General features: G+C 40.6%; 1 protein-coding gene across 1 annotated transcript in view; it reads right to left on the reverse strand.

The window, feature by feature from the left end:
• Positions 1–5,138: 5,138 nt before the first annotated feature.
• LOC123767386 (uncharacterized) overlaps positions 5,139–27,599 on the reverse strand; it is a 35,821-nt gene continuing 13,360 nt past the window's right edge. Inside the window, exons 3-11 of the mRNA XM_045757048.2 lie at positions 27,297–27,346; positions 20,638–20,818; positions 18,065–18,224; positions 16,141–16,346; positions 15,697–15,891; positions 13,469–13,632; positions 10,081–10,179; positions 8,889–9,106; positions 5,139–7,911 (exon numbers count right to left, since the gene is read on the reverse strand). Of these exons, the coding sequence (XP_045613004.2) occupies positions 7,755–7,911; positions 8,889–9,106; positions 10,081–10,179; positions 13,469–13,632; positions 15,697–15,891; positions 16,141–16,346; positions 18,065–18,224; positions 20,638–20,818; positions 27,297–27,346 (1,430 nt within the window). The 3' untranslated portion in view covers positions 5,139–7,754. The remainder of the gene's footprint in view (positions 7,912–8,888; positions 9,107–10,080; positions 10,180–13,468; positions 13,633–15,696; positions 15,892–16,140; positions 16,347–18,064; positions 18,225–20,637; positions 20,819–27,296; positions 27,347–27,599) is intronic.

A 27,599-nucleotide genomic window follows, 5' to 3' on the forward strand; every position in this document is an offset into this window, starting at 1 on the left:
TTGATTCATTATAACTGACTCCGTCTCATCCTAAATTGCGCTCAACTCATTATGTCAATTGTAACGTGCTTATGTGTAAATCCAGGTACAGGTTCACCAAGATTAGTATTAAAAGATTTAATGTCTAATGTGGAATCTAATTCTCTTGGTGTTGATTGATCTTAGATTGCCTATGAGGAGTCTGATGAAAGTAATACTAAACAATAATACACAAGTAACTTCGTTGAATAAACTTGAGACAATGCTAGCTTTACGCTAGCTATTCCGCCCATCATGCTACAGTGCAGGAGTTATATCTATGGGTCATCTAATAAGGTCAGCAGGGGTCCTCTAATAAGGTCAGCAGGGGTCCTCTAATAAGGTCAGCAGGGGTCCTCTAATAAGGTCAGCAGGGGTCCTCTAATAAGGTCAGCAGGGGTCCTCTAATAAGGTCAGCAGGCGTCTAAACGTTACTGCTGCTAGGCTTAGTCTCTGCTGCATGTATCGAACCACGGGAGTGTTAAGGCCACCACAATAGCTTACTGACCAACCTGTAAGTATGTTTTAGCTCTCAACATGGTTTAGATTGTTGTTGTTTTCCATTCAGCTACTCTGAAGAAAAAGTTGCAAGTAGCACGGGCTATGGAGAGCCCACAGTGGACTTACCTGACACAGGAGCGGGGCTGTAACTCTAAATAGTCCTAAAACATTCTCATGGTTTAGGACTAAAGTCAGTCTATATACACCGAGAAACTGGGTACAGCTCACTGTGATCACCTGCATATGATCTACCCAAATGTTGCTCCATCACTATATAAATGAGTTAAAAAAAAATGCTAGAACACCATCTGGTCACCACTTGGTCCGGGAGACATCTCCCGTCACGCAGGGTGCAGTCGCACCTCCACAGATCTCCAGTATCAGCTCTTGATACTGATAATGGCTCAAAAGGGCCACCACTTACGGGCTATTCATGCCCGTGCCACCTTTTGGGTGGCTTAATCTTCATCAAATGCTAGAAATTAGAGACAACTCTCATCACTTCTATTCAAGAAATGTCCCATATATTTAATACGGGATGACATATTACCCGAAGCTCGAGCCAAATATCTGAAGTTTCGTAATTGTCGATAGTGCACACATTATCTGGAAGCTTGCTCTGGAACTTTAGTAAGGTTGACCAGACCACACACTAGAAATTGAAGGGACGACGACGTTTCGGTCCGTCCTGGACCATTCTCAAGTCGATTGTGATGAGGACAGGTAGGGACAGGCATTAAATTATTAATAAAATAGGCATTCCTATTACCATCTCCTTCGGTGGTTATAATAGGAGCTGCCTCGTATGGGCCAATAGGCATGCTGCAGTTCTCATTACTACTATCCCCTACACCTGACTTTCCTCCTCAGCTCTCTCTTGCCTTTTTAATGCCTGTCCCTACCTGTCCTCATCACAATCGACTTGAGAATGGTCCAGGACGGACCGAAACGTCGTCGTCCCTTCAATTTCTAGTGTGTGGTCTGGTCAACATACTTCAGCCACGTTATTGTGACTCATCGCCTGCATTTAGTAAGGTTGTTGAGATAAACTAAGTATACGTATTGTACAATTAACAAACTGTGCAAGCAGTTCGTCAACACTGTAACTTACTTAGCTAAGTTAGCACTGGGTTTCGATGCATTGTGCTCTTCTACAAAAGATGCGTAGCCTATGAGTGCATAATAATTAAATTTTAACCCACAAAATCGGGTGAAAAGTGACATTAGTGCTGACTGATCGTATTAGTTCAAATTATCATTAATTAGCTATATCCGCAGCCCATTACGATCTCACGCTCCAAGATATGTAATTCTTTTACCTAACCAGAACGAGGCCGATGTTCAATATATGTCAATAATAATGTTTACATTTTTATCATTACTTAACAATTTTGACGGACTGGTCAATTCCGTTAAAAATGCAACGTATTCAGTGAGAATCCAAGCGAGGTAAGGTAATATCAGAAGAAAGTACTACACCATTACGACAATATAGCACTTGGAAACATTAAGGGGATAAGGATTTAAGATAGGACGGAGGAATGTTGCCCAACCTTTTGGATGGTGGGAAACTGAACGCCGACCTGCAAGATGCGAGATCATCGCTCTACCGTCCAGTCCAAGTTGTTGGTTGAGACACCAGGCAAGATACCGCGTTAAAATATACTGTCTGATGTTACATAATGAGGTCGTGGTCGAAATTATGCTTCGCCATTGTTAATACCAGCTGCATGTTTTGTTTCCGGAAACAAGAAATATACATACAAAGAGTTGTACATTACTTTTTAGACGAAAAGCCAACAGTGTACTTGCCGTAGGCTGCTCAGCAAACTATTGCGATGGCGTTAATAACCCTCCAGTAGTTGATCGGCTCTAAACCTTTAAGGCTAGACAAGGTGCTAGACAAGGTGCTAGACTAAAGGTGCTAGACAAAATTCAAGATAAGTCTATGCATCTAGTACGAAACAAAGTTAATGTACTTCACCCAATGTCTTGCATGCAGGGGCATGGTTAGAGAATCCTATAGTTAAAAAAAATTGCATACCTCGCATTTAGCTTCTCTCCAAGTCCATCCCCCAAGAATAAATTATTAAACAAGTGGTGTGACATGTAACAATCTGAGCAATGTTTTCTTTCCATAAACAGAACAATTTCGACTCTTACCGCACGAAATGCGCTAAATTATGGAATGCATTTTGGCATCTGGTTGGTGACTTCAGCAATTTTATGACCTTTTAAGTGTATGGTTAATAACACAATAGTATTCAATTCTCTCCCCTCCCCATCCCCCGTTGCTTCAGATAATACATGTATAATAAGTGTGCGGCTTTAGCATGCAAGTCTAAAAGTAAGCTCAAGTGACGTATAAAAATCCCAAATCAAACCAAAATTCAGAAACTTTCACATTTTAGATGAACCACCATTGACGAGGCTCTGTTAAAGTATAATCAATTAACCTGATTGTCACAAACCCTTAAAACCTATTATCAATAGGCGGATAATCGAGGCAGTTTTCCTCAATTCCCTTATGGCTATTACCACCGAAATTGTTATAAAGACTTGATCATATCAAATTACGATTAAGTGTTGACTAGGCTCAATAAGCTGACGCAGCCTAATTTTGTGTGTGTCTTATCCAGCTGCAAAGCGAGACCTCGTTTCAAGATATATGAATGCGTTTAAATATTTGATCTTGAGGTCAAAGAATAGATTAGTGTGAAGGTTCAGTATATCTTACACTTACCTTGTGTAATCTCCCGACGTGTCGTCCGGCTCCTGGTGGCGGACTCTTGGCTGCTTTCCTATTAGGCTTCAGGCCTAATATACTTAAAGCAAGTCTACTTCTCTTCGAAACATACTCCAGGATTAAAGTATGCTCTCGGTGTATATACACAGCAATGGGGGTACACGTCACAGGGTGTATATATATATATATATCTATATTCCTAGGGGCGTGTCAAGTATAAATTCATTTGTATACGTGGTAGAAGCTGGTGTCAAGCTTGAAAGCGAAAACACGGTTGGGTTCGTCATCCACTTAATTAAAGAGTCGTCTTTAATTATTTTCGGGTACACTGTACACAGTAGAACGCTAGACACTGACAACTTACACACACACACGTCACCGCACGTCCCCAGGCTCACGACTGGCCGTCCTCAAGACGTTGGCCAGATGCTCGTCAATCCCCAGAGCTGCCAACCTCTGCGCTGCGACCGTCCCCCCCAAAAACACGCATTCAGCTATTTTAATGAATTGTGTATTAAAAATGTTTGCTTCCATAAATAAATTAATATTATCATATACTAAAGCTTTCACCTAACTATGTATAGTTAGGTGAAAGTTAGGTTAGGTGTTTTAGGTTCTGTTTACGTTGGTGATGCATTAACAACGTTGGGATTCAACAAATTTTCAGCGACTCACTTTTTGTGGATATGTTTGAACGTTATCAGTTGTGAGTCGTTTGTAATTTTTTTTTATTCATGAACAGGGGGTTTGGGGGGCTGGATAAGCAAAATTTGGCATTTGTTGATGAGGACGCAATCCATCCTTAGACCAAGTCCATTCCATCTAGCGGTCGACCCCAAAGATACATTCACAAATTTTAACATGCTGTTAATTCAAAACGGGAATTTTCTCAATTATAAATTAATATTATATTATATTAGCATATTGTGCATATATAGGCATAGGTTAGGTTAGGTTTTTAGGTTCTGTTGGCGATTATTTGTATTTGTAATTCGTGGGTGAAGCATTTATAGCGTTGTGGTTCGAACAAAATTCGTCAGTTTTGTTCCGGAAGTGTTCGAACGAAATCAATTGTGAGCAGTGTGTAAACCGTTTTTCATTCATAAACAGGGGGTTTGGCGAGTGCATGGACTCACTTTTGGGTCTTTGTTGATGTCAATCTGCTGTTAAAGTTATAAAATCATTAACACAGTTACGTGACCAGTATGGCTAATGAAACCACCTCCTGTCCCATGAATTACACGATAGAACTACTGGAACCTCTCTGACTACCTTTATGGCCAAAATGAGTTACTCTTCAGAGATGTTTGTTTTCTATTATTTAAAGTATTATTTGTTATTGTCTTAAATGACCCGCTTGAGTAATACACCTCATTAGGTAGAAGTAGCACTCAAAGGGTTATTGACTTTGATGCATGAAGAACATCATAATGGCATTCTTAGAAGTCCTTGACAGCATTGATTCCTGTATCCATATATCGAATCATTGACGAGCATTTGGAGAACGTTTTGATTCCTTCATTCAGGATGCAGCCTGGACGGAATCGACGTATTAGTTCACACAGATCGACAACTAGCCAGTCGGCCGAGCGGACAGCACGCTGGACTTGTGATCCTGTCGTCCTGGGTTCGATCCCAGGCGCCGGCGAGAAACAATGGGCAGAGTTTCTTTCACCCTATGTCCCTGTTACCTAGCAGTAAAATAGGTACCTGGGTGTTAGTCAGCTGTCACGGGCTGCTTCCTGGGGGTGGAGGCCTGGTCGAGGACCGGGCCGCGGGGACACTAAAAAGCCCCGAAATCATCTCAAGATAACTAAATGATAAATCTTTTTCAACGCAAAATTAGGATTAATTAGGTCAATTATACTCTTGGTAGGTGTGTAGGATTTATTTAGCTTAGGAGAAATTGGGCTAGGTTATAAGAGATTTATTTAATTCATGTTTGAAAAGATGAGAACCATCGTAAGTAATATTACATTTAATTTAGTCGGTGCAAGTTTGGCTAAGCTTTTATAAATTGTTTGTTATTAAACATCTTTAATCTAATTATACCCAAATCAATATATATATATATTTTTTAGAAACAATTATATATCATATAAAATTAGACGAGAAAATTACCATAAACACAAACGTATCACACTAAATACCCATAAACATTCGGTAATTAAGAAAAAATAGCACTATTGATAACTTCGATAACCGCTAATTACAAAAACATAGAACCTATTATATATATATTTGTCCGATGATATCCTAAATTTTTAAATTTTGCCCCGAGGGGCGAGTTTATTGGGCAGTGCCACTGATGATATCCTTTATCACAACCATATTCATTACATCTACTCACCATTATAATCACCAACAACAACAAAATTGCTTTCCTTAATAACCAACTAAGAGACTATAAGCAGACTTGAAACTGTACGGTGAATCTACTTATAAAATGCTGCACAACATAGTAGCTGGAGAGATTATATTCAGCATATGTAGTTTACCATGTTACTGTATTACTTCAGAATGTAATTGATCACAATATTTCCGTGTCATCAATATTCGCTAGATATGTTTCGACATTCTTGATCATCATGTAGTTTCAAACATCATGACTCGGCTCGTGTCTTCTACTCCCTATCCCACTACCAGAAGTGTAAAAAATATAACTAATAGTCTATCCTAGCGCTAGGAGTGTATGTACGTATAGAGAAATTGTGCAAAACTCTCCTATGCACTTCCATCAGTATACATCTACTTTAAAAAACCTAGCGAGATCGGATTCTTTCCTCCATCCTCTTATAACTGTGATCCTGCCATGTTAATGTATTAAAGACAACTGATAAAAAAGTGTGGCAAGGGATGTATATAAAAAGGATTTCCTGCCCGCAACGCTTTGCGTAATAGTGGCTTTAGGCATTGTATGTACTAGCTCTATCTATAAATCCATCAATGTTTGTATCTCACCTTGTATGTATGTACTTTACCTGAATAAACATTTGATTTGATTTGATTTTTAAATTATACTTGCTGACATTACACACATAGATCACACTAATCTTTTTATGTTTGTTTATCACACTAATGTTTGTTTGTTTATACTTGCTGGTTGGTCAGGAAGCTATTGGGGTGGTCTCCGGAAGGTAATAGGCCTTAAGACCAACACCTAACTTAAGTAGATTTGTTATTTACAGGCGGGAAAAATCACCTCGTTATAGACCATCATAAAGATAAACTTCAATTTCAAACATTTTTATACACACACATTCTGTGTCATCGTCTTCCGTGAAACTATTTCACTAAAGTTGAAAAATTACATAAATATTTAATGTGTCTGATCAGCCTCGGTAAGACCAATATAATGACACTAAGGCTTTAATTATTACTCATTATGGCGTTTCGTTTTCTTATTCTTCTTCAATCAAGTGCGGGACTCGAAGCCTGATTGGCTCATAGGCCCCGCCTAAATGGTGCTCATCCACTTGAACAGTCGGGAATTGAACGCTAACCTGCAAGAAGCCAGACCGTCGCTCTACCGAGCCGTCCAAGTGGTTGGGATGGCATTTCGTTTTAACTGTATTATCAAATCTAGCTTTCTGTTGATCATCTTAATTTAAATAATAGCACTTATCAAATTTTTAAGCCCAGTTGTCTAAGTGCTGGAACAGTTAGTAATTGTGAATATAAGTCTATATTGTTCCAAAATCTAAAGCCTCAGTATAGTTATCATACAAGGCCACATCATCATGCACATAATAATTTATGAAGATCAATACTTACAGCTATAGATGCTAGACCTGTATGGTTTCTTACTAAACGTAAACAAGACCATCATTATTACCATTATTCCCCCACGAAAATACATAATTTCCTCGATACAGCATAGAAGGCGGGCAGTGGATGAGCTGGGGACGGAATTGGGGGTAGTATGGGATACCCTCGGGGGTGTCATCGGCAGGAACTGGTGCACAGGTAATCATATCAACAAATAAAACGTGTTGAGGAATGCATGCTGAGAGGAGGGGGTAGCCTGAGGTACAGTGTAGGCAGGAGGATTATTTAACTAGTGAAGGTTGGGTTGTTTTGGCTGTGAGTTAATGAGAACCGGTATGGGAGAGAGGGAGTGGAGGAATGCAAAAAGATGGAAGCACATTAAAGAAAGAGGGAGGGACAAAAGGTTGCATCAATACGTGAACCATTGGACGGACTGGACAGTGAACATAGCGAACAATGGACGGAGCATTACAGTATAAATGTAGACAGCGTGGCCCAGAGATCCGGCACTGACGATGACAGTAAGGCCAGCCCAGCCTGTGGACGGGCGTTTGAGTGGCAGAGGACGTTAGGGTGATAACAATTCCGGAAGGGCTGTAGGAATCTTTGACGTTGGATCACTCAGCACTGGGCGAGGAGGTAAGCAGGAGGTGTAGAGGGGTAGGACCAACTAACTGCTGGATGGTAGGGACTGTGGACAGGTTCTGAGTGGCTTCTGAGGTCACACCGCCCTGGGTGAGGAGTTGAGGAGGAGGCACTGGTTGGGCTTGGCATGGGCGGTGAAAAGGGCATCAAAGATGAGGCTCAGGCAGAAGAGGACAGGCGAGAGGACCAGAGGAGCCCAGTGATACCAAGACCACCCGCTCACCCACACCAACCTGCATACACACACACACCTTGTTATTGCAGACCACATATGGCTTTTTGAGAGGTGTTGCAAGAGAAGTTATGGGTTACACAACAGGCAAAGGTATGCAAGGTAGTAATGAAAGTATGAAGGCGGTGATGGATTAAGAAATCAAAATGGGCCTGATGGATTAAGAAATCAAAATATATAGCCTGATGGATTAAGAAATCAAAATGTATAGCCTGATGGATTAAGAAATCAAAATATATAGCCTGATGGATTAAGAAATCAAAATGTATAGCCTGATGGACTAAGAAATCAAAATATATAGCCTGATGGATTAAGAAATCAAAATGTATAGCCTGATGGACTAAGAAATCAAAATATATAGCCTACACAAGTCAAACGTTAGCAGACGATTAATCTAAACGATGATATTTGTTCGATGAAATGAAATCACAATAACTATTAGGGGAAAGGAAGAAAGTTTTGAAACAGAAAAAGCACATAATGAAAGGTGTACTCAAAGAGATAAAGCAGAGTTCGAAACAGTTCACTGGATGTAGATATTGATACAGACGAGAAAAAATGGGTTAGATCAGGAATCAAAGATGATGCAAAGACTTTGCAGTTAAGTCTAAATACGGGAGAAACGGATATGGTCAAATAGTTCACAAGACAGTTCAACAAAGCTCGTTTCCCCATTAACAAAACCGTATATATAGTATAGTTGGGATGTATTAGCTTTGATTAGGCTGGGATAGGTTAGGCTAGGCTGGGATAGGTTAGGCTAGGCTGGGTTAGGTTAGGCTGGGTTAGGTTAGGCTGGGTTAGGTTAGGCTGGGTTAAGTTAGATTGGGTTAGATTAGGCTGGGTTAGGTTAGGTTAGGTTGGGTTCGGTTAGGTAAGGGAGATTTGGGTAAGGTTAGGTAGGTTAAAAAAAACCCGCCAGCCAACCGTCATGTGTACAATGTAGCTTAATTCGAGAAGAAAACCCACAGTACCCACCATATAGCCAGCAGGATCATCTCCTCCACGAGGGTCATGACGTGATACAGGAGGTTCTGGGTCCTGGCTGCGATGCCGCCCACGTCGATGAAGGTGAAGAGGAAGACAAGACCCATCACGGCGCTGTAGAAGACGTCATCGAGCCAGTGACAGAGGCCCCGCTGCCGGTCGTGGGAGAAGAAGGCCCTGGTGCAGGTGGTCCGCGGGAAGCACAGCAGCTGCCGCGGCGTAAAGTTGAAAGTAAAATTGAAAGAGAAATTAGGTTATGCACCCCATACCCATTCCGTGGCTGAAATGTTGCAGTCTTACAATGTATTCAGGAGCTGGACTAAAATGTTCTTTAATCTACGAAATTTTCATTTGTGGTCATGAGTTACATCTAGTTCTTAGTTAAACGATAATGCGCCCCCGCGCCCATACAGTAGGCTTCGGGGAGGAAAGGGCGTGGAGTACAATAGGCAAACTTGGGATACTATGCTAAGATTTCTGGAAGATATTTGGTGGTGCAGACAATATGTATGTATGTATTATATATATATATATATATATATATATATATATATATATATATATATATATATATATATATATATATATATATGTTGTCCTAGTAGCCAGAACGTCGTACTCGGCCTGCTATGCAAGGCCCGATTTGCCTAATAAGCCAAGTTTTCCTGAATTAATATATTTTCTCTAATTTTTTTCTTATGAAATGATAAAGCTACCCATTTCATTATGTATGAGGTCAATTTTTTTTATTGGAGTTAAAATTATCGTAGATATATGACCGAACCTAACCAATACTACCTAACCAAACCTAACTTATCTTTATAGGTTAGGTTAGGTAGCCGAAAAGTTAGGTTAGGTACGTTAGGTAGTCGAAAACATAAATTCATGAAAACTTGACTTATTAGGCAAATCGAGCCTTGCATAATAGGCTGAGAAGTGCGTTCTGGCTACTAGGTACGACATTAAATATTTTATATATATATATATATATATATATATATATATATATATATATATATATATATATATATATATATATATATATATAGTTAGAGGAATTAGGAGGACAAGGTGACTTACCTGTGTGAGAAGTTAGGACATGAGGAGCCAGTTGTCTGAGTAACATATCCTAGTGAGGACCCAGGAATTAAGATACGAGAAGTCAGGGCAGTGAGTGACCTACCTGTATGAGTATCCATGAGGACATGACGAGCCAGTGGACGGTCACAGTGATGAAGAATGCCACCACCAGCTTGGAAGCAAACAGCGAGAAACTCATCACCTACAACACAAATACCTTATATTGTTTATCGTGTGTTGCTCACCAAATCACTGTATTTTCCACTAGCAAATATTCCATGCAGATATAAAATGATTTCATCCGAGCTCCGGAAATTAAATTTTTTGTATAGAGTTGCATTATACACAAGTTAAACTTAATGTAGATTATTTATTTACATTATATATATATATATATATATATATATATATATATATATATATATATATATATATATATATATATATATATATTGGTCAGTCTGGTGTTGACAAAGGCTTTAACAAGCCGAAACGTTCACCTTATTTCATATTTCTCTGTGGATTTTCCGCATATATATATATATATATATATATATATATATATATATATATATATATATATATATATATATATATATATATATGTCGTACCTAGTAGCCAGAACGCACTTCTCGGCCTACTATTTAAGGCCCGATTTGCCTAATAAGCCAAGTTTTCCTGAATTAATATATTTTCTCTAATTTTTTTCTTATGAAATGATAAAGCTACCCATTTCATTATGTATGAGGTCAATTTTATTTTATTGGAGTTAAAATTAACGTAGATATATGACCGAACCTAACCAACCCTACCTAACCTAACCTAACCTATCTTTATAGGTTAGGTTGGGTTAGGTAGCCGAAAAAGTTAGGTTAGGTTAGGTTAGGTAGGTTAGATAGTCGAAAAACAATTAATTCATGAAAACTTAGCTTATTAGGCAAATCGGGCCTTGCATAGTAGGCTGAGAAGTGAGTTCTGGCTACTAGGTACGACATATATATATATATATATATATATATATATATATATATATATATATATATATATATATATATATACTAACTTGCCTAAACCACAAGTTTGAAGTTAACAACTTTGGACACACACACCAGGAGACTTGAACCAACACAGATGCTTCACAACACTGGCATAGCAGGTACACACTAAACCAACTGCATCACACACAGAGCCTTAAAAGAGGTGGAAATTCTGGGGTATTCTTAATCCCATAATCCCGTAATCTTTTAGCCCATCTAGAGCCCGTAATCTTTTTTGCGGGCTCACCATAGCCCGTGCTACTTGGAACTTGTTCTGAGTAGCTGAATTTATAACAACAACAACTGGGGTATTTAACCCCCATACAATCGAAAAGCGACGTTCTTTGCAGGAGGACAGGTTGAGATAACACCTTTTGACATCATGAACACTACATACCGCAGCATGAAACTAATCACATAACTCTCATGCTCAGCTTCCTCCTAAATTAAGAACACACACACAATATATAATCTTAAAGAAGTATCACACAGACCATATACACTGATGGATTCTCAATTCAGTTCTCGCAAATTCGTAAAGTCAATATTGACTTATTAACTACGTGCATAGGTGATATACTAAACATAATAGATACCCCTAAAAAGATTCATAGAAAACACCGACCTTACCTAACCTTGTTAGTATCTTAAGATAAGCATCTTATTGCTTCGTAATTACAAGTATTACTTAACCTATACCTATTATAGGTTAGGTAATAATTGTAATTACGAAGCAATAAGATGCTTATCTTAAGATACTAACAAGGTTAGGTAAGGTCGGTGTTTTCTATGAATCTTTTTAAGGGTATCTATTATGTTAAGTATGTCACCTATGCACATATTTAATAAGTCAATATTGACTTATTAAATTTGCGAGAACGGGTTGTTCAGTTACAGGAAGTGATGCTATTATTCATCATCCTATGATTTTTATAGGGTTTTTATATAGGCTTTTATTAATAGGATTAATAATAATATTAACTCACCTTGCAAGTTAAAACTGTTGGCTATTCTTGGAGCACTCAAAATTATTATATAAAAAAAGCTGCAGGACACAGCTTAATCATCTCTGACTCTCGTTCCTCATTACTAGCAATACATAATTTACAGTCAAATTGTATCATGCTTGTCTCCGGTGCCAGGCATAGATATATGTGGGTATATATGGGGGAATGTAAGGGGAGTCACATTCAAGTTATTGTGGATCACTCTCACATTGGCCTGCAGGAGCCTGATAATGTTAACGCCTTTCCTAAGCTTACAGTAAATAAAGACAGTGTTGAAAATAATCTTCGACTATCAAATAAACTCTCAAAAGTGCCATTAATCGAGAATTTTCAGTGAATATATATCTTGACTGCAGACATATACAATATACGAACCCGTTCTCGCACTTTCTTATAGTCAATATTGACTTATTAAATACGTGCATATGTGACATACTAATTTATTGTGAATATTTTAGTTTATCTTGAAAAGCTTCATAGAAAACACCGACCTTACCTAACCTTCTTAGTATGTTAAGATAAGCATCTTATTGCTTCGTAATTACAATTATTACTTAACCTATACCTATAATTGGTTAAGTAATAATTGTAATTACGAAGCAATAAGTTGCTTCGTAATTACAATTATTACTGATACTATTATTACTGATACTGGATGATACTAATCCAGACCACTTCTATAAAAAGCTCCAATGTAACTTACAAAATAGGCGACAGCTTTAAGCTCGACAAGCCACAATGCAGGACAGAAAACTGATGATGCTTTTTCACTCATAGGGAAATAAACCTATGGAACCGCCTACCTGCCGAAGCCGTAAATGCCAAGACAACAAACACTCCAGTTGAAGCAAATCCACAGGGGCCGTGACGAGGATTCGAACCTTGCGTCCGAGAGCATCCCAGACGCTGCCTTAATCGACTGAGCTACGACATGGTCAAAAGATTTGACCATGTGGATTACGGCCCTTGTGGATTTCTTCATTTGATGCATCACGCAATTGTGATTTCTGTGTGTAAACACAGAAATTCAGCTGAATTCAAAATTCAACTGGAAAAAGTTCCCCTGGAATAATAAGGGAACCTTTGACAAGCCACCAGCTTCCTGTAACCGTCGAGGCCATTTAGAGATGGCGTCCCTCAGGTAAATTCAAATGCATTGCAAGTTTGATTTAGTTGCAGAGAAAGTTGACTTTATATTTCCAACAATCAAGAACATTATTATCGAGCGCCGAGGGACCAGCACCTCACATAGAACCCAACCCCAAAATAAAATCAATAATAATAATAACAATAAATCAAAGTACAAATTTATCACATTGATAACAGACAAATGACACCAAAATTAATAAAAATATAACAATAATCAAATAAAAGTCTTCGTTCGCTAATGATTGTAGGATTGTAGTGAGTGCGGCAGGTGGAGGAGAGGCCGCCCGGCCCACTCACCTGACGGGCGATGGAGCAGAAGTGGGAGAGGGTGAGGAGCAGGAGGTCCAGGATGCTGAGGTTCCCCAGTGAGGGCTCCGTCAGGCGGCTGGCTCGCACGAACGACGCCACCGACCACGCCAGCGTCAGCAGAGACATTGTTACCGACAGCAGCTGCATCACCACTGTAGTGAGAGAGAGAGAGAGAGAGAGAGAGAGAGAGAGAGAGAGAGAGAGAGAGAGAGAGAGAGAGAGAGAGAGAGAGAGAGAGAGAGAGAGAGAGAGAGAGAGAGAGAAAGAGAGAGAGAAAGAGAGAGAGAAAGAGAGAGAGAAAGAGAGAGAGAGAGAGAGAGAGAGAAAGAGAGAGAGAGAGAGAGAGAGAGAAAGAGAGAGAGAGAGAGAGAGAGAGAGAGAGAGAGAGAGAGAGAGAGAGAGAGAGAGAGAGAGAGAGAGAGAGAGAGAGAGAGAGAGAGAGAGAGAGAGAGAGAGAGAGAGAGAGAGAGAGAGAGAGAGAGAGAGAGAGAGAGAGAGAGAGAGAGAGAGAGAGAGAGAGAGAGAGAGAGAGAGAGAGAGAGAGATATTTCATTGTGATTGAGGGCTTTGCGCCCTTTTTCCACCCCTTATTATTGTAACAATTAAATATAAACAACTTTCCAGTTCCGCTCCCACATAATAGTTCCTAAAGTAGAGGAATATCCACTCTTTACAGGTAAATAGTCACAATAACGTATCTAAAGTAAGTTGACCAGACCACATGTCGTCCCTTCACCTTCTAGTGTGTGGTCTGGTCAAAATCAATCCACTCTTTAACTGGCGAATAATATGGGCAAACCTTTATGTTAAATTTTTTGCCCCATAACAACGTGAACTATTGTAACACTATATTCATGAGACCTTCCCTACAAATGATAGGTTGTTGATGTTGGGCACTGAGGACAACAAAAGGTGTGACCAATGTACTGAAATTGAGAATAATATGCATCTATTTTTATTTCTGTAAGCAGAAATTTGTTCTTGTAAACTGGATTACAGACACTCTTAAACCTTTATGTGGACCAAGCATTAGTGTGGAGTTAATGAGGATTTTAATGTTTCATATTGACATGAAATGCAAGAAAATTAAGAATACAACAATTATGTTAGTTTCTGATTACATTTGTTGTGTGTGGATAGACAGGCAGGAGGGTTACTCAGTAGACAGAATATTGAAGTTCTTGCGAGGCAGGATCATATATAACATTTGGAGTTTACGGCTCATGCTCTATGATGATATGAACAAATTGTTTACTGAGAATTATATAAACTATATATAATGTAGCATTTTCCCCTCGTACATTGATGTAAATATGATTTTTATATTGTATATTATTTAATAAAGAAAAAAACAATTCCAGTGAGGTAAGAGTCCAGCTCTGTCCTCAACATCACGGTAATTGAATACGAGAAAATATAATCAATTTGGAAACAAGTTTTAAAGCAAATTTTACCTGCTGTAACTAATTTATCATTAATGTTAACTTTCTTAGGTAATAGAACACTGAGGTCCACTTCCGTAACCCATTATATCTGTAATCCTTCATCCACCGCTCACTAAGACCATTAGAATAATGGTGAGATATTTCTAAATATCATAATTAATATTATACAGTACTGTTATGTTATTTGCAATCCGCCTCATTATTGTATGCACCTCTTGGGATATTGTTAGAACATTTGCTTTGTATTATTTGAAAAGAACTGAGGCTAATAAACTTTCAAAAAGAGCCGAGGCTAATAGCCTCTCAAAAAGTAATTGAGGCTTCAATAGCCTCTCTCAAGGCTATTGAAACTTTAGTGTAGCTCAGGTGGATAATTGCAGCCTGACCATCACAAAAACAAAACAAAAGAGGGCCTATTGGTTACTTACATCCCCCAAACGCATTCAGGCGTGTAATAACCTACGAATGGAGATATGTGATAAATTATCTAAACTACCCCACTCGGGTCAAATCGTAACTACAAATCATTAAGTCAGGCTGGATAAGATAGTATTAGGCAAATTTGGGTTAGGTAAGGCTAGGCTAAATATTATACTAGACTAGGTTAGGTATTAATAGAAGAAGAAATCCGTTTTAAGAGGCGAAATACCCTATATGCGCCCTTTGTCCCTCTTGTCGGATGCCCTGCTGGGTACACTGCCAGGTGCCTTGCCGGGTACTCTGCCGGGTGCCCTGCCAGATACCCTGCTGGGTACCCTACCGGATACTCACGCGTGTCGCTGATGTGCCCCTGGAGTGCCTGGCTGGGTAGAGTGTGGGCCACGACGTAGAGGTGGAGAATAAGGAGGGGGGCGTCCTGCACCAGCGCCAGCAGCAGCTCCACGTTGGCGGCGTCTCTCTCGGCGTGGATCCACAGGGCGACGTAGCCGCCCGGGGAGCACATCCCTCCGGTCCTCACCGAACACGCTGCAACACATTCACATGACTTGTAGTTTCACACGGCGCCGTGGAGAGGGCGGTACCTGCTGCATGGGTGACAGCTTCTCCCTCGTTTCAACCTACCCTGGCTTTGCGCCCTGGAGAGGCCACTTCAGACCGACAACTAGAGCGCAACTCCACAGTCTCCTGAGACTGATGGATGCCTACTACTACTACTTATATGAAAAAGGGGGTAATGACCACAAGGAGCATGATAACTACTTGGTTCATAAGTACCTGATACGGGTCGCTTGCTAGCGGCGGTGGAGCTGCGACTAAGGCCCTTGGAGGAGGAACCCAAGCTGCGGGCGTCCTTGAGGGCGTCGCTGCCTAGGTCCTGCGGCGAGGAGACGAGGGCGGCCTCCATCACCTCGTCCACCAGCGCCTCCTGCAGCGCCGTCTCCGCCGTGCTTTTCGTCCCGTAGTAGATGATGTCCGCCTGCCTATCGGGGACACTACTCATTCAAATACGGGCTCACCATAGCCCGTGCTACTTGGAACATTTTGTTCCAGGTAGCGAATCTATAACAACAACAACAACTACTCATTCCTCGTCATGCACTTGACAACCTCCCCGAACCTCAATCTTCATAATTTCAATGTTTGGTTAAACCTGGTGAGGTTAATTATGTGACCAGTTATGAAGTGTGGATATGTTGACCAGACCACACACTAGAAGGTGAAGGGACGACGACGTTTCGGTCCGTCGAGGACCATTCTCAAGTTGATTGTGAGTTCTCAAGTTCACAATCAACTTGAGAATGGTCCAGGACGGACCGAAACGTCGTCGATCGTCCCTTCACCTTCTAGTGTGTGGTCTGGTCAACTATTCATGCTTCGTAGTGTACTCACGTGTAGGGAGGGAGGAGGAGGAGGCTACATAAGCCTACACCTTTGTATCATGTCTACTGTATTTTGTGAGAGTTTGCCAAGTCACGAAAGTGCTCAGATTATTTTAGTTTTCTGTGTGTGGATACTTACGCATTAATTTATATATATATATATATATATATATATATATATATATATATATATATATATATATATATATATATATATATATACATACATATAGTCTGGTCCGGGCCGGTCCTATTGGTCTTATTAAGAGGGGGAGACCTAATTGTGCAACCCGTTCTCGCACTTGCTTATAGTCAATATTGGCTTATATAATAAGTGCATATGTGACATACTAATTGATTGTGAATATTTTAGTTTACCTTGGAAAGCTTCATAGAAAACACCGACCTCACCTAACCTTCTTAGTATGTTAAGATAAGCATGTTATTGCTTCTTAATTACAATTATTACTTAACCTATACCGTTGATAGGTTAAGTAATAATTGTAAATTGTGAGGAGCCCCCCCCCGCCACCCATATAATATATGAAAGGTGCCTGGCGGAGTCCTTAGAGTTGTTCATTCGAAAAAAATGAACGAGACGGGACATTTAGTATCACTGCTGCCTTATTCACTCTTGTGTTCATGATATCCTTATAATGCTCCCAGAGTCTGCCGGTACAGACTGCTTATCACGTGCCTCTGTATGACTAACCATCTTGTGTGATGGGGAATTTTTAGCACCACGTAGCTAGCTTTTTGACACACACTGTACTCTCCTTCATATAGTCTAGGGGAGGTGCACAAATGCAGATGTACCTAATATATTAATAAAAAAAATGAACGTGGATTAATTATTAAATTTTCTGAGAGAAGCGAGAGACAGAGGGGAGATAGGGGGGAGAGGGTTGGAGGGGGGGGATTGTATAAGGGAGAAGTTTGAAGAGATTGAGAGAAGGGGATACAGGTGAAGAAGGGGGAGATAGGGAGAGAGAGTAGAGAGGGGAATAGAAGTAGAAAGAAGTGAGAAAGTGGACTTAGGAGGAGTGTCAGTGAAAGGTGGAGAGAGAGAGAAGAAGAAAGAAGGGATCTTGAGAGAGAGGGGGAAAGGGGAAAGAGAGATGAGAGAAGGGAGGGGGAATTGGGAGAAAGGGGGGAAATGAGTGAAAAGATAGAGGGAGACCCAGAGGTTGCCATACAACCCCTCCCCCCCCCCTTCCCTCCCTATCAACAACAAATCAAAGTTTACTAACAGTATCCTACACATCAGTGTCAACTGGAAGCTTCAATAACATTGTGTAGAGGAGGCTGGAGGTGCTGACCTGAGGGCGGGCGCCTGGAGCAGCAGGTGGGCGGCCACACGGAAGACCCACACGTAGTTGGGGACCCGTGGATGCCGCGGGCAGTACCGGGGCTCACACGACCGCTCGTCGAACCAGTACCAGTACAGACTGAACCCGTTGGCCACCACCATCGGCAATACTGCACAGGACAAGACACACTTCCATCATGAGGCTCTATGATCAAAATGAAATGAGGAGTTCGAACTGAAATGAGAGGAATGAAATGAGGAGTTCGAACTGAAATGAAAGGAATGAAATGAGGAGTTCGAACTGAAATGAGAGGAATGAAATGGGTTCGAACACGCTTCCCCTCCTGGCTTTCTGAGGGGGGGGGAAGCCTCAGCCTTCACCCTAATGACTAAACTACAGAAACAATCACCTACGTCGATAAGTCAGTATTTGACTAATACTTGGGGCAAGTGAATCTTCCGTATGGTACAGTAACTCACTTTTTTCTGAAATATAAATTATTATTATTTTTATTATATGTTTTAGTTACATTGATTTAGGAAGTTTTTATAAAACAGGCAAGCAGTAAATGAAGCACGTCTCGAACCATAGTTTCCAACATGATCAGTCAACCCGTCCTCACACTAGGCTGGTTAAAGCAGCGGCCGTCCTCCTCAGACGCATTCATCAGTTTTAACATACCGTGTATTAAAAATTGGTTTGTTTTCATATATAACTGAATATTATTATACATAAAATTTTTTATGTATAGTTAGGCATAGGTGAGGTTAGGTTAGGTGTTTAGGTTCTGTTTGCAATTATTTGTATTTATAGAATTGTGGTTCGAACAGAGGACGTGTGTAAACTGCTTCTCATTCATAAACAGGAGGGTTTGCCGGGTGGATTTAAGAGCTTGGATATTTGTATGTGAGAACACAACCCGTCCTCGACTCAAGTCCATTACATCCAGCGGTCGACCCCACAGACGCATTCATAAATTTTAACATGCTGTTCATTCAAAACGGGAATTTTCTCAAGTATAAATTAATATTATAATATATTGGCATATTGTATATATACAGGCATAGGTTAGGTTAGGTGTTTAGGTTCTGTTGGAGATTATTTGTATTTGTAGTACGTGGGTGAAGCATTTATAGCGTTGTGATTCGAACAAAATTCGTCAGTGAAACACTTGTTCCGGATATGTTCGAACGTCAGCAGTTGTGAGTCGTGTGTAAACCCTTTTCATTCATAAACAGGGGGTATGGCGGGTGCATGGAATCACTTTTGGATCTTTGTTTGGAGGACGGGCTGAAAACGATTTACACACGACTCACAACTGATTTCGTTTAAGCACTTCCGGAACAAGTGTTTCACTCACGACTTTTGTTCGAACCACAACGCTGTAAATGCTTCACCCACGTACTACAAATACAAATAATCACCAACAGAACCTAAACACCTAACCTAACCTATGCCTATATATGCACAATATGCAAATATATTATAATATTAATTTATATTTGAGAAAATTCCCGCTTTGAATGAACAGCATGTTAAAATTTATGAATGCGTCTGTGGGGTCGACCGCTGGATGTAATGGACTTGAGTCGAGGACGGGTTGTTACACACGATTCACAACTCATGACGTCCCAACACTTCCGGAACAATTAAGTGCATTACTCACGTCCTGTGTTCGAACCACGGTTATATAAATGCTTCACCCACGTACAATAAATACAAATATTCGCCAACAGAACCTAAATACTTAACCTAACCTACGCCTAACTATACATAGAATTTTTGTATAATACTAATTTATATATGAAAACAAACCAATTTTTAATACAGTGTTAAAGTTGATGAATGCGTCTGGAGAGGCCGGTGCTTTAACCAGCCTAGTGTGAGGACGGGTTGCCCACGTACTACAAATACAAACAATGGTCAATAGAACCTAAACACCTAATCTTATTTAGACCTAACTATGCGCCAAATTCTTATAATAATATTTATTTATATTTGTGAAGATAGCGGTCTTGAAGAGTGTTTTATAATCAATGAAAGCATCCTTGGGGTCGGAGTAGAGATGGACACGTTGATGTGGAGAAGTAACGTAGAGATGAAAGAATAGAAGCTAGGAGAAGCCGATGAGGATGATTAAGTTGCATACATTCAGGCAGAGAATCAATCAAGAATGAAAGAGGAGCATGGTAAACAAGGAGGTTACCTTGAGGTGCTTCCGGGGCTTAGCGTCCCCGCGGCCCGGTCGTCGACCAGGCCTCGGGGCCTGGTCGACGGGGCCTTACACTCCTATGTAACTGGGGCCTTACACTCCTTACACTCCTATGTAAGGAGTGTAAGTCTCGTAAGGTAACTTTCAGGAGAGACGCTAAATCAAAATAACTATAGTACTTGGAACGAAGTTGAGGACATAAGCGCTAAGATTACAGGAAGGAATTGTTTCCAGCCACTTGAGCCATCGAAGACTGACCGACGATCTGCAAGAAGCGAGGCCGTCGCTCTACTGACCAGTCCAAGTGGCTGAATAAGAGTTAAGTCGAAGTCACTATCAAAAGAAAAACAGTCGCATCGAAGTCGCTCACTGATGAGGAGGAGCGTGGCAAGGAACCAGTTCTTGGCGGCGGGGTCGTCGCGCATGTAGTAGGCGACCAGGGCGTCAGAGACCAGGTCGAAGTAGAAAGCGACGATGGAGATGACCCCCGTCAGCGCATCGATCCAGCCGAACTCCAGCGTGTCCTCCGGCTCCGTCAGATAGTTAATCCCCTGCCGGAGGTCAAGTCAGGTCAGGCCAGGCTGATAAACTCTCTAGAAGAAAGTGAAACTAGAAATTTACCGCGAAAATTAGAACGAAATAAGAAGATTCATATTTTTACATATATATGTCTACTGCACTTTGTTTTACGTAATTATTTTAAAGTAAAGTGCTACAAAATCCATTGTGCTTTTAATAATTAAATATTATAAATCACTACACGTTCAATAACTCATCACCTTAATGATGAGTTATTGAACTAATATATGAATCAAAGTGATGCCAGATGAGGGGGACATATTGGCCAGATTCTTATGTATACAGAATTCGCGTATTTTTACATATATTAGAAACGAATATAAAATGTTTTATTTTTAAAATTTGTAATTTATTAACTCATTAAAATATCTACCAGACTCAGCAAACAGAAAACACAACTCGTGCTTCAAAAATGAATAAATCTGCGTTACAACCTGTCCTCCTGAATAATACATTGCATTAACACGTCCAAATCCCCCAACAGACAAATTATGATGTAATATACATCAATAATAACACCTCACAAACATCCACGTTTTCTATGCGTGGGTCCTTGGTTAGGTAAGGTTCAGGCAATTTAGTACATCAGTTTAGTGAAACGTCGCATTTCAATCGTATGCGTTACATAAGGCCAATAATTGTCGTAGTAGAAAATGGCAGCGGCTGGCGAAAGTGACGTACTGCCCCGTTTTCTGTTTGGGGTCCTCTGGTAGGTTGAAATTGAAATTGAAATAAGTTTATTGAGGTAAAATACACACAAAGGGATGAGGTAGCTCAAGCTATTCTCACCCCGTTATACTGGTAGGTTAGGAGAGACCACTTTACCGGTTTTTACCTAAACAGGAAGACTGCTTTTTTCACGTTGGGAAGCCTTAGGAGGCCGGGCTGAATTTCGAGACCCGCAGTGATTTATAACAACGTACAACATATTTTGACCGCTGGGGATTCATACGCCAAAACGCGATGTGCTGTTCCAAAGAACAGGTTGATCCATTATTAATTCCATCAATAGCAGTTTTGAGCAGCAGTCCATTCTTGAGCAGTCTCCGTGGTGTAGTGGTAATTAGACACACTCCTGGCGTTCCGCGAGCGCTATGTCACGGGTTCGTATCCTGGCCGGGGAAGATTTACTGGGCGCAATTCCTTAACTGTAGCCTCTGTTTAACGCAACAGTCAAATGTGTACTTGGTTGTAACAACGATTCTTCGCGGCAGGGGATCGTATTCCAGGGACCTGCCCGAAACGCTACGCGTACTAGTGGCTCTACAAGAATGTAACAACTCTTGTATATATCTTAAAAAAAAAAAAAATAATGCGGAACGAACACAAATCTCTAACTAGTATTATTGTTCAATAGGTTTTAACAGGTCCGGGAAGTATAGTTGGGTTTGTTCTTGACCCACAATCGTGATTTCCGGGTTCGAATACCGGGCGGGAGAGATATGGTTGGGCGCGTTTTCTATCACCTAATGCACCTGTTCACCTAGCACTTAATAGGTACCCCAAAGGAGTCTAATCACCTTGTAGGGTTTGCAACCTGGCCGAACAGTAATTCGACCTCGGAGGTGGAAAGGGGGGGGAGGGTTGGGCATCGAAATAAACCTAACGTGTATAAATACACTCTGGCTGCCTGTCCCCCGACACAGTGAATAGTGAATAATTCTTCACTATTCACTGAATAATTCTTCACTATTCACTTCACTTTAGTTAACCATTCAGTAGAATCGATTTCTGTGCGAATCACAATTCCACAGAAAACGTAGCTAAAGTCTCGATTCACTCCCAAACTTCTCTAATACACTATTCTCTAACCTCTAACTGAAGTTAACAACTTCAATATAATTAAAAAAGATGTAGATGTAGAAGATGAAGAAGATTTTACATTTATCGTCAAAAATCATCATCGGAGTGTTACAGTGAATTTGTTTAATAATTCGACAAGAAAGCTTCACTCTTGTGTTGTATGTGTGAGAGTGTGTACATGTGTATACAACATTAATAATTTTGTAACTAGCGTCAAACATTGTTATTTGCTTAACTAAACGAACTAGAGGGTTCAGTTCCTCAGCCTCTGTAATCCTTTACACCACCGCCCCACGGGATGGGTATGGGGTGCATAATAAAGAAAGGAATTGAAATCTTGTGTACTTAGCTAAAGGAGTTGGTTCACCGCGGGTGTCGCCAAGATTAGCCAAGTTGAACATAAGTTGCTTCTTGGGCGAGTGCTTCTTGATGTCAGGTGGTTGCGGGTAGGGGAGGGGGTCCCAGTGTTACTGGGGGGGGGAAGGGGTCCTCACGTTTCTGGGGGAGGGAGAAGAGGGGGGGGGGGGAAGGGAGGGAAGAGGGAGGGAATGGGGATTGGGAGGGAGAGACAGATTATACAGAGCCTCACCAGACACCCCTTCCAGTGCGCGCACACACACACACACACACACACACACACACACACACACACAAACACACACACACACACACACACACACACACACACACACACACACACACACACACACACACACACACACACACACACACACACAATATATTACCTAACCACTCAGTATATATTTTGTGTTGACAGATATTTCGTGTTAATGGACTGGATTATTTTAGTTCATCGTGACACTTCCTGTTAAATAAAACTCAGGCGCATGAGTTCCCCATCATTGTTAGTCATGCAATCTACATTAAACTAACTCCCCCCTCTTCATCATCAGCCAAACTTACGGCTTAATTAGTCCGCTTGCCACTTGACTAGTGGTTGGCAAGTGACGATCCATTACCCCACCCTAAGTCAAATCACCTAATCCACCTGTTCCTGTATCCTACACGTATTCCTGTATCCTACATGTATCCTACACCCAAGTTACTGTGACACTGGCACGCTATAGAGCCAGGTGTATCCACCCACTATGTGGCACTCTATTGGAAAACGTTCATCACATGTATCCTCTAAATGTATCCTCTATTACTAAAGTGTGGTTATCTTGAGGTTATCTTGAGATGATTTCGGGGCTTTTTAGTGTCCCCGCGGCCCGGTCCTCGACCAGGCCTCCACCCCCAGGAAGCAGCCCGTGACAGCTGACTAACTCCCAGGTACCTATTTACTGCTAGGTAACAGGGGCATTCAGGGTGAAAGAAACTTTGCCCATTTGTTTCTGCCTCGTGCGGGAATCGAACCCGCGCCACAGAATTACGAGTCCTGCGCGCTATCCACCAGGCTACGAGGCCCTAAAAACAAACTGTGTATCAAGAAAGATGTTGTAGTGATCGGGAATCCACTTAGGTGGATTAGGTGGTAATCCACCTACATTTGCTAACATATACATTTTTTTATCTTGTAAGCAAATACTGGGTACAAATTTTTTTCTGAATTTAAATCAAGTTCTGGTTCAAGTACTTCTTAGGCCTACAGGTTCCAGTGCTTGATGCCAATAAGTTCAGAACGTAATCCAGTTCAACAGGTTCTAGTACTTAACAGAGACCAACAGAATCCAGTACCCAACAGAGACCAACAGGTCTCAACAGAGACCAACAGGATCCAGTACCCAACAGAGACCAACAGGTCTCAACAGAGACCAACAGGATCCAGTACCCAACAGAGACCAACAGGTCTCAACAGAGACCAACAGGATCCAGTACCCAACAGAGACCAACAGGTCTCAACAGAGACCAACAGGTCTCAACAGAGACCAACAGGATCCAGTACCCAACAGAGACCAACAGGTCTCAACAGAGACCAACAGGTCTCAACAGAGACCAACAGAATCCAGTACCCAACAGAGACCAACAGGTCTCAACAGAGACCAACAGGATCCAGTACCCAACAGAGACCAACAGGTCTCAACAGAGACCAACAGGTCTCAACAGAGACCAACAGGATCCAGTACCCAACAGAGACCAACAGGTCTCAACAGAGACCAACAGGTCTCAACAGAGACCAACAGAATCCAGTACCCAACAGAGACCAACAGGTCTCAACAGAGACCAACAGGATCCAGTACCCAACAGAGACCAACAGGTCTCAACAGAGACCAACAGGATCCAGTACCCAACAGAGACCAACAGGTCTCAACAGAGACCAACAGGTCTCAACAGAGACCAACAGGTCTCAACAGAGACCAACAGGTCTCAACAGAGACCAACAGGATCCAGTACCTCTCCAAAGAGTACAGAACCCAATTTCAATATTTAGATTGATCAATCTTTTAATGTCATCTATTAAACAAACTCAAATAATTGATTATATAGAATTTACAATAATAGATAAATAATATAAACAAATAATATTTGTCACTGTAAACAAACAAGGGTTTAGAAAACTGTTTACAGAAAACAAGGGTGTAGAAAACTGTTTACAGAAGGAAGATCAATTTTCTTTTCTCTAGATAATGTGTTTAAGACAACAGTGTGGGAGAAGTTCAGTTCTTAGGGGCCTCGTAGCCTGGTGGATAGCGCGCAGGACTCGTAATTCTGTGGGGCGGGTTCGATTCCCGCACGAGGCAGAAACAAATGGGTAAAGTTTCTTTCACCCTGAATGCCCCTGTTACCTAGCAGTAAATAGGTACCTGGGTGTTAGTCAGCTGTCACGGGCTGCTTCCTGGGGGTGGAGGCCTGGTCAAGGACCGGGCCGCGGGGACACTAAAAAAAGCCCCGAAATCAACTCAAGATAACCTCAAGATAACCTGTTAATATGTCTGTTAATATTAGAAATTAGATTTTTATTTCTGCTTGTGATTATAACTATCTTTAGGGGGGGGAGGGACAAGGAATTATAAGTTTCTTGAAATGAAAATAAATTCTTATTTAATATGAATATTCTTATAATATGAAATCTTATAATATGAATATGAATTTAATATAATGCTCGTTCGCTGTTGATGACAGCCAGCCATTAACTTGTCAAGTTAAGTAATTCCTGAGGTATATTACTTATAATTTAATATTGATTTAGTTATCAGGCGCAACGACGGAGCAGCAATTTAGCAACTATGAATGTCTTAAGTATCTTACTTAATACTTAAGTATCTTACTTTAGTCTTACTTAATACTCCACTCCGGGTCTGAATCAACCACAGTTCCTCAATCAGTCCAACCACTTGGGCTGGATGGTAGAGCGACGGTCTCGCTTCATGCAGGTCAGCGTTCAATCCCAGACTGTCCAAGTGGTTGGGGGCACCATGCCTTTCCCCCCGTCCCATCCCAAATCCTTATCCTGATCCTTTCCAAGTGCTATACAGTCGTAATGGCTTGGTGCTTTCCCGTGATAAATCCCTTCTCAATCAGCGTCCTCTCTCTCTCAATTTGCTACTTCCTACGAAAAGCAACTAATTTGCCTATAAAGACCACAAACCAACCAAAGCAACCCTAACCAAACCTGCAGAGTTCGATGCCTTAAAAGCGGCTGTACTGCAGTGCCTTAACTTTTGCCTTTAACTTTTGCCTTTAACTTTTGCCTTGTACGGATTTGTCGACTTCGGTACAAAATGCGACGTCGCTTCATGCATTCGACTTTACGAGGTCGGAACCGCTACGAGGACGTCGTAAAGGTTAATATATATATCTTTGATAAAAGAATGAGTATATCTAACTTGGAGAACATAAAGAAACTAATAGATGAAATCAAAGCATCTCTCTCTCTCTCTCTCTCTCTCTCTCTCTCTCTCTCTCTCTCTCTCTCTCTCTCTCTCTCTCTCTCTCTCTCTCTCTCTCTCTCTCTCTCTCTCTCTATATATATATATATATATATATATATATTGATTTAGACACCACAGGGACTCGGTTTTGAGCCCATTGTTTGGCTTCAATATTTTCTGATATATATATATATATATATATATATATATATATATATATATATATATATGTCGTACCTAATAGCCAGAACGCACTTCTCAGCCTACTATTCAAGGCCCGATTTGCCTAATAAGCCAAGTTTTCATGAATTAATGTTTTTTCGTCTACCTAACCTACCTAACCTAACCTAACCTAGCTTTTTTTGGCTGCCTAACCTAACCTTACATATAAATATAGGTTAGGTTAGGTTAGGTAGGGTTGGTTAGGTTCGGTCATATATCTACGTTAATTTTAACTCCAATAAAAAAAACTTGACCTCATACATAGAGAAAAGGGTTGCTTTATCATTTCACAAGAAAAAAATTATAGTAAATATATTAATTCAGGAAAACTTGGCTTATTAGGCAAATCCTGCCTTGAATAGTAGGCTGAGAAGTGAGTTCTGGCTACTAGGTACGACATATATATATATATATATATATATATATATATATATATATATATATCAGAAAATATTGAAGCCAAACAATGGGCTCAAAACCGAGTCCCTGTGGCGTCCAAAGTCCGGGGTTCGATTCCATGGCCTAAATACGTTGTGACGAGTGACTGCTACATTCACTCGGGGTAACAAGGAGACAATAACACGTGACCAACCTCCTGCACTTCGTCACACAGCTGCTCGGCCAATTGGACAGCTCCGGGACCTGAAACGAGAGGCAGAGTCGGACAATTCATTCCTGACCAATTAGGCAAATCGTCACCATTCTGGCTGGACTGAACACATGTACAGCAGAGTAAATCACACATATTATTTTTTTTTAATTAATTAGTTTTTTAAACATTAGAAAATTAGAAATTAGAACAGAATTTAGTTTACAAGTTGTAAACACATGTACAGCAGAGTAAATCGCACATATTTTTTTTGTAATTAATTAGTGTTTTAAACATTAGAAAATT

The sequence above is a fragment of the Procambarus clarkii genome, chromosome 74 (assembly GCF_040958095.1).
Source record: "Procambarus clarkii isolate CNS0578487 chromosome 74, FALCON_Pclarkii_2.0, whole genome shotgun sequence".
Taxonomy (NCBI): Eukaryota; Metazoa; Arthropoda; class Malacostraca; order Decapoda; family Cambaridae; genus Procambarus; species Procambarus clarkii.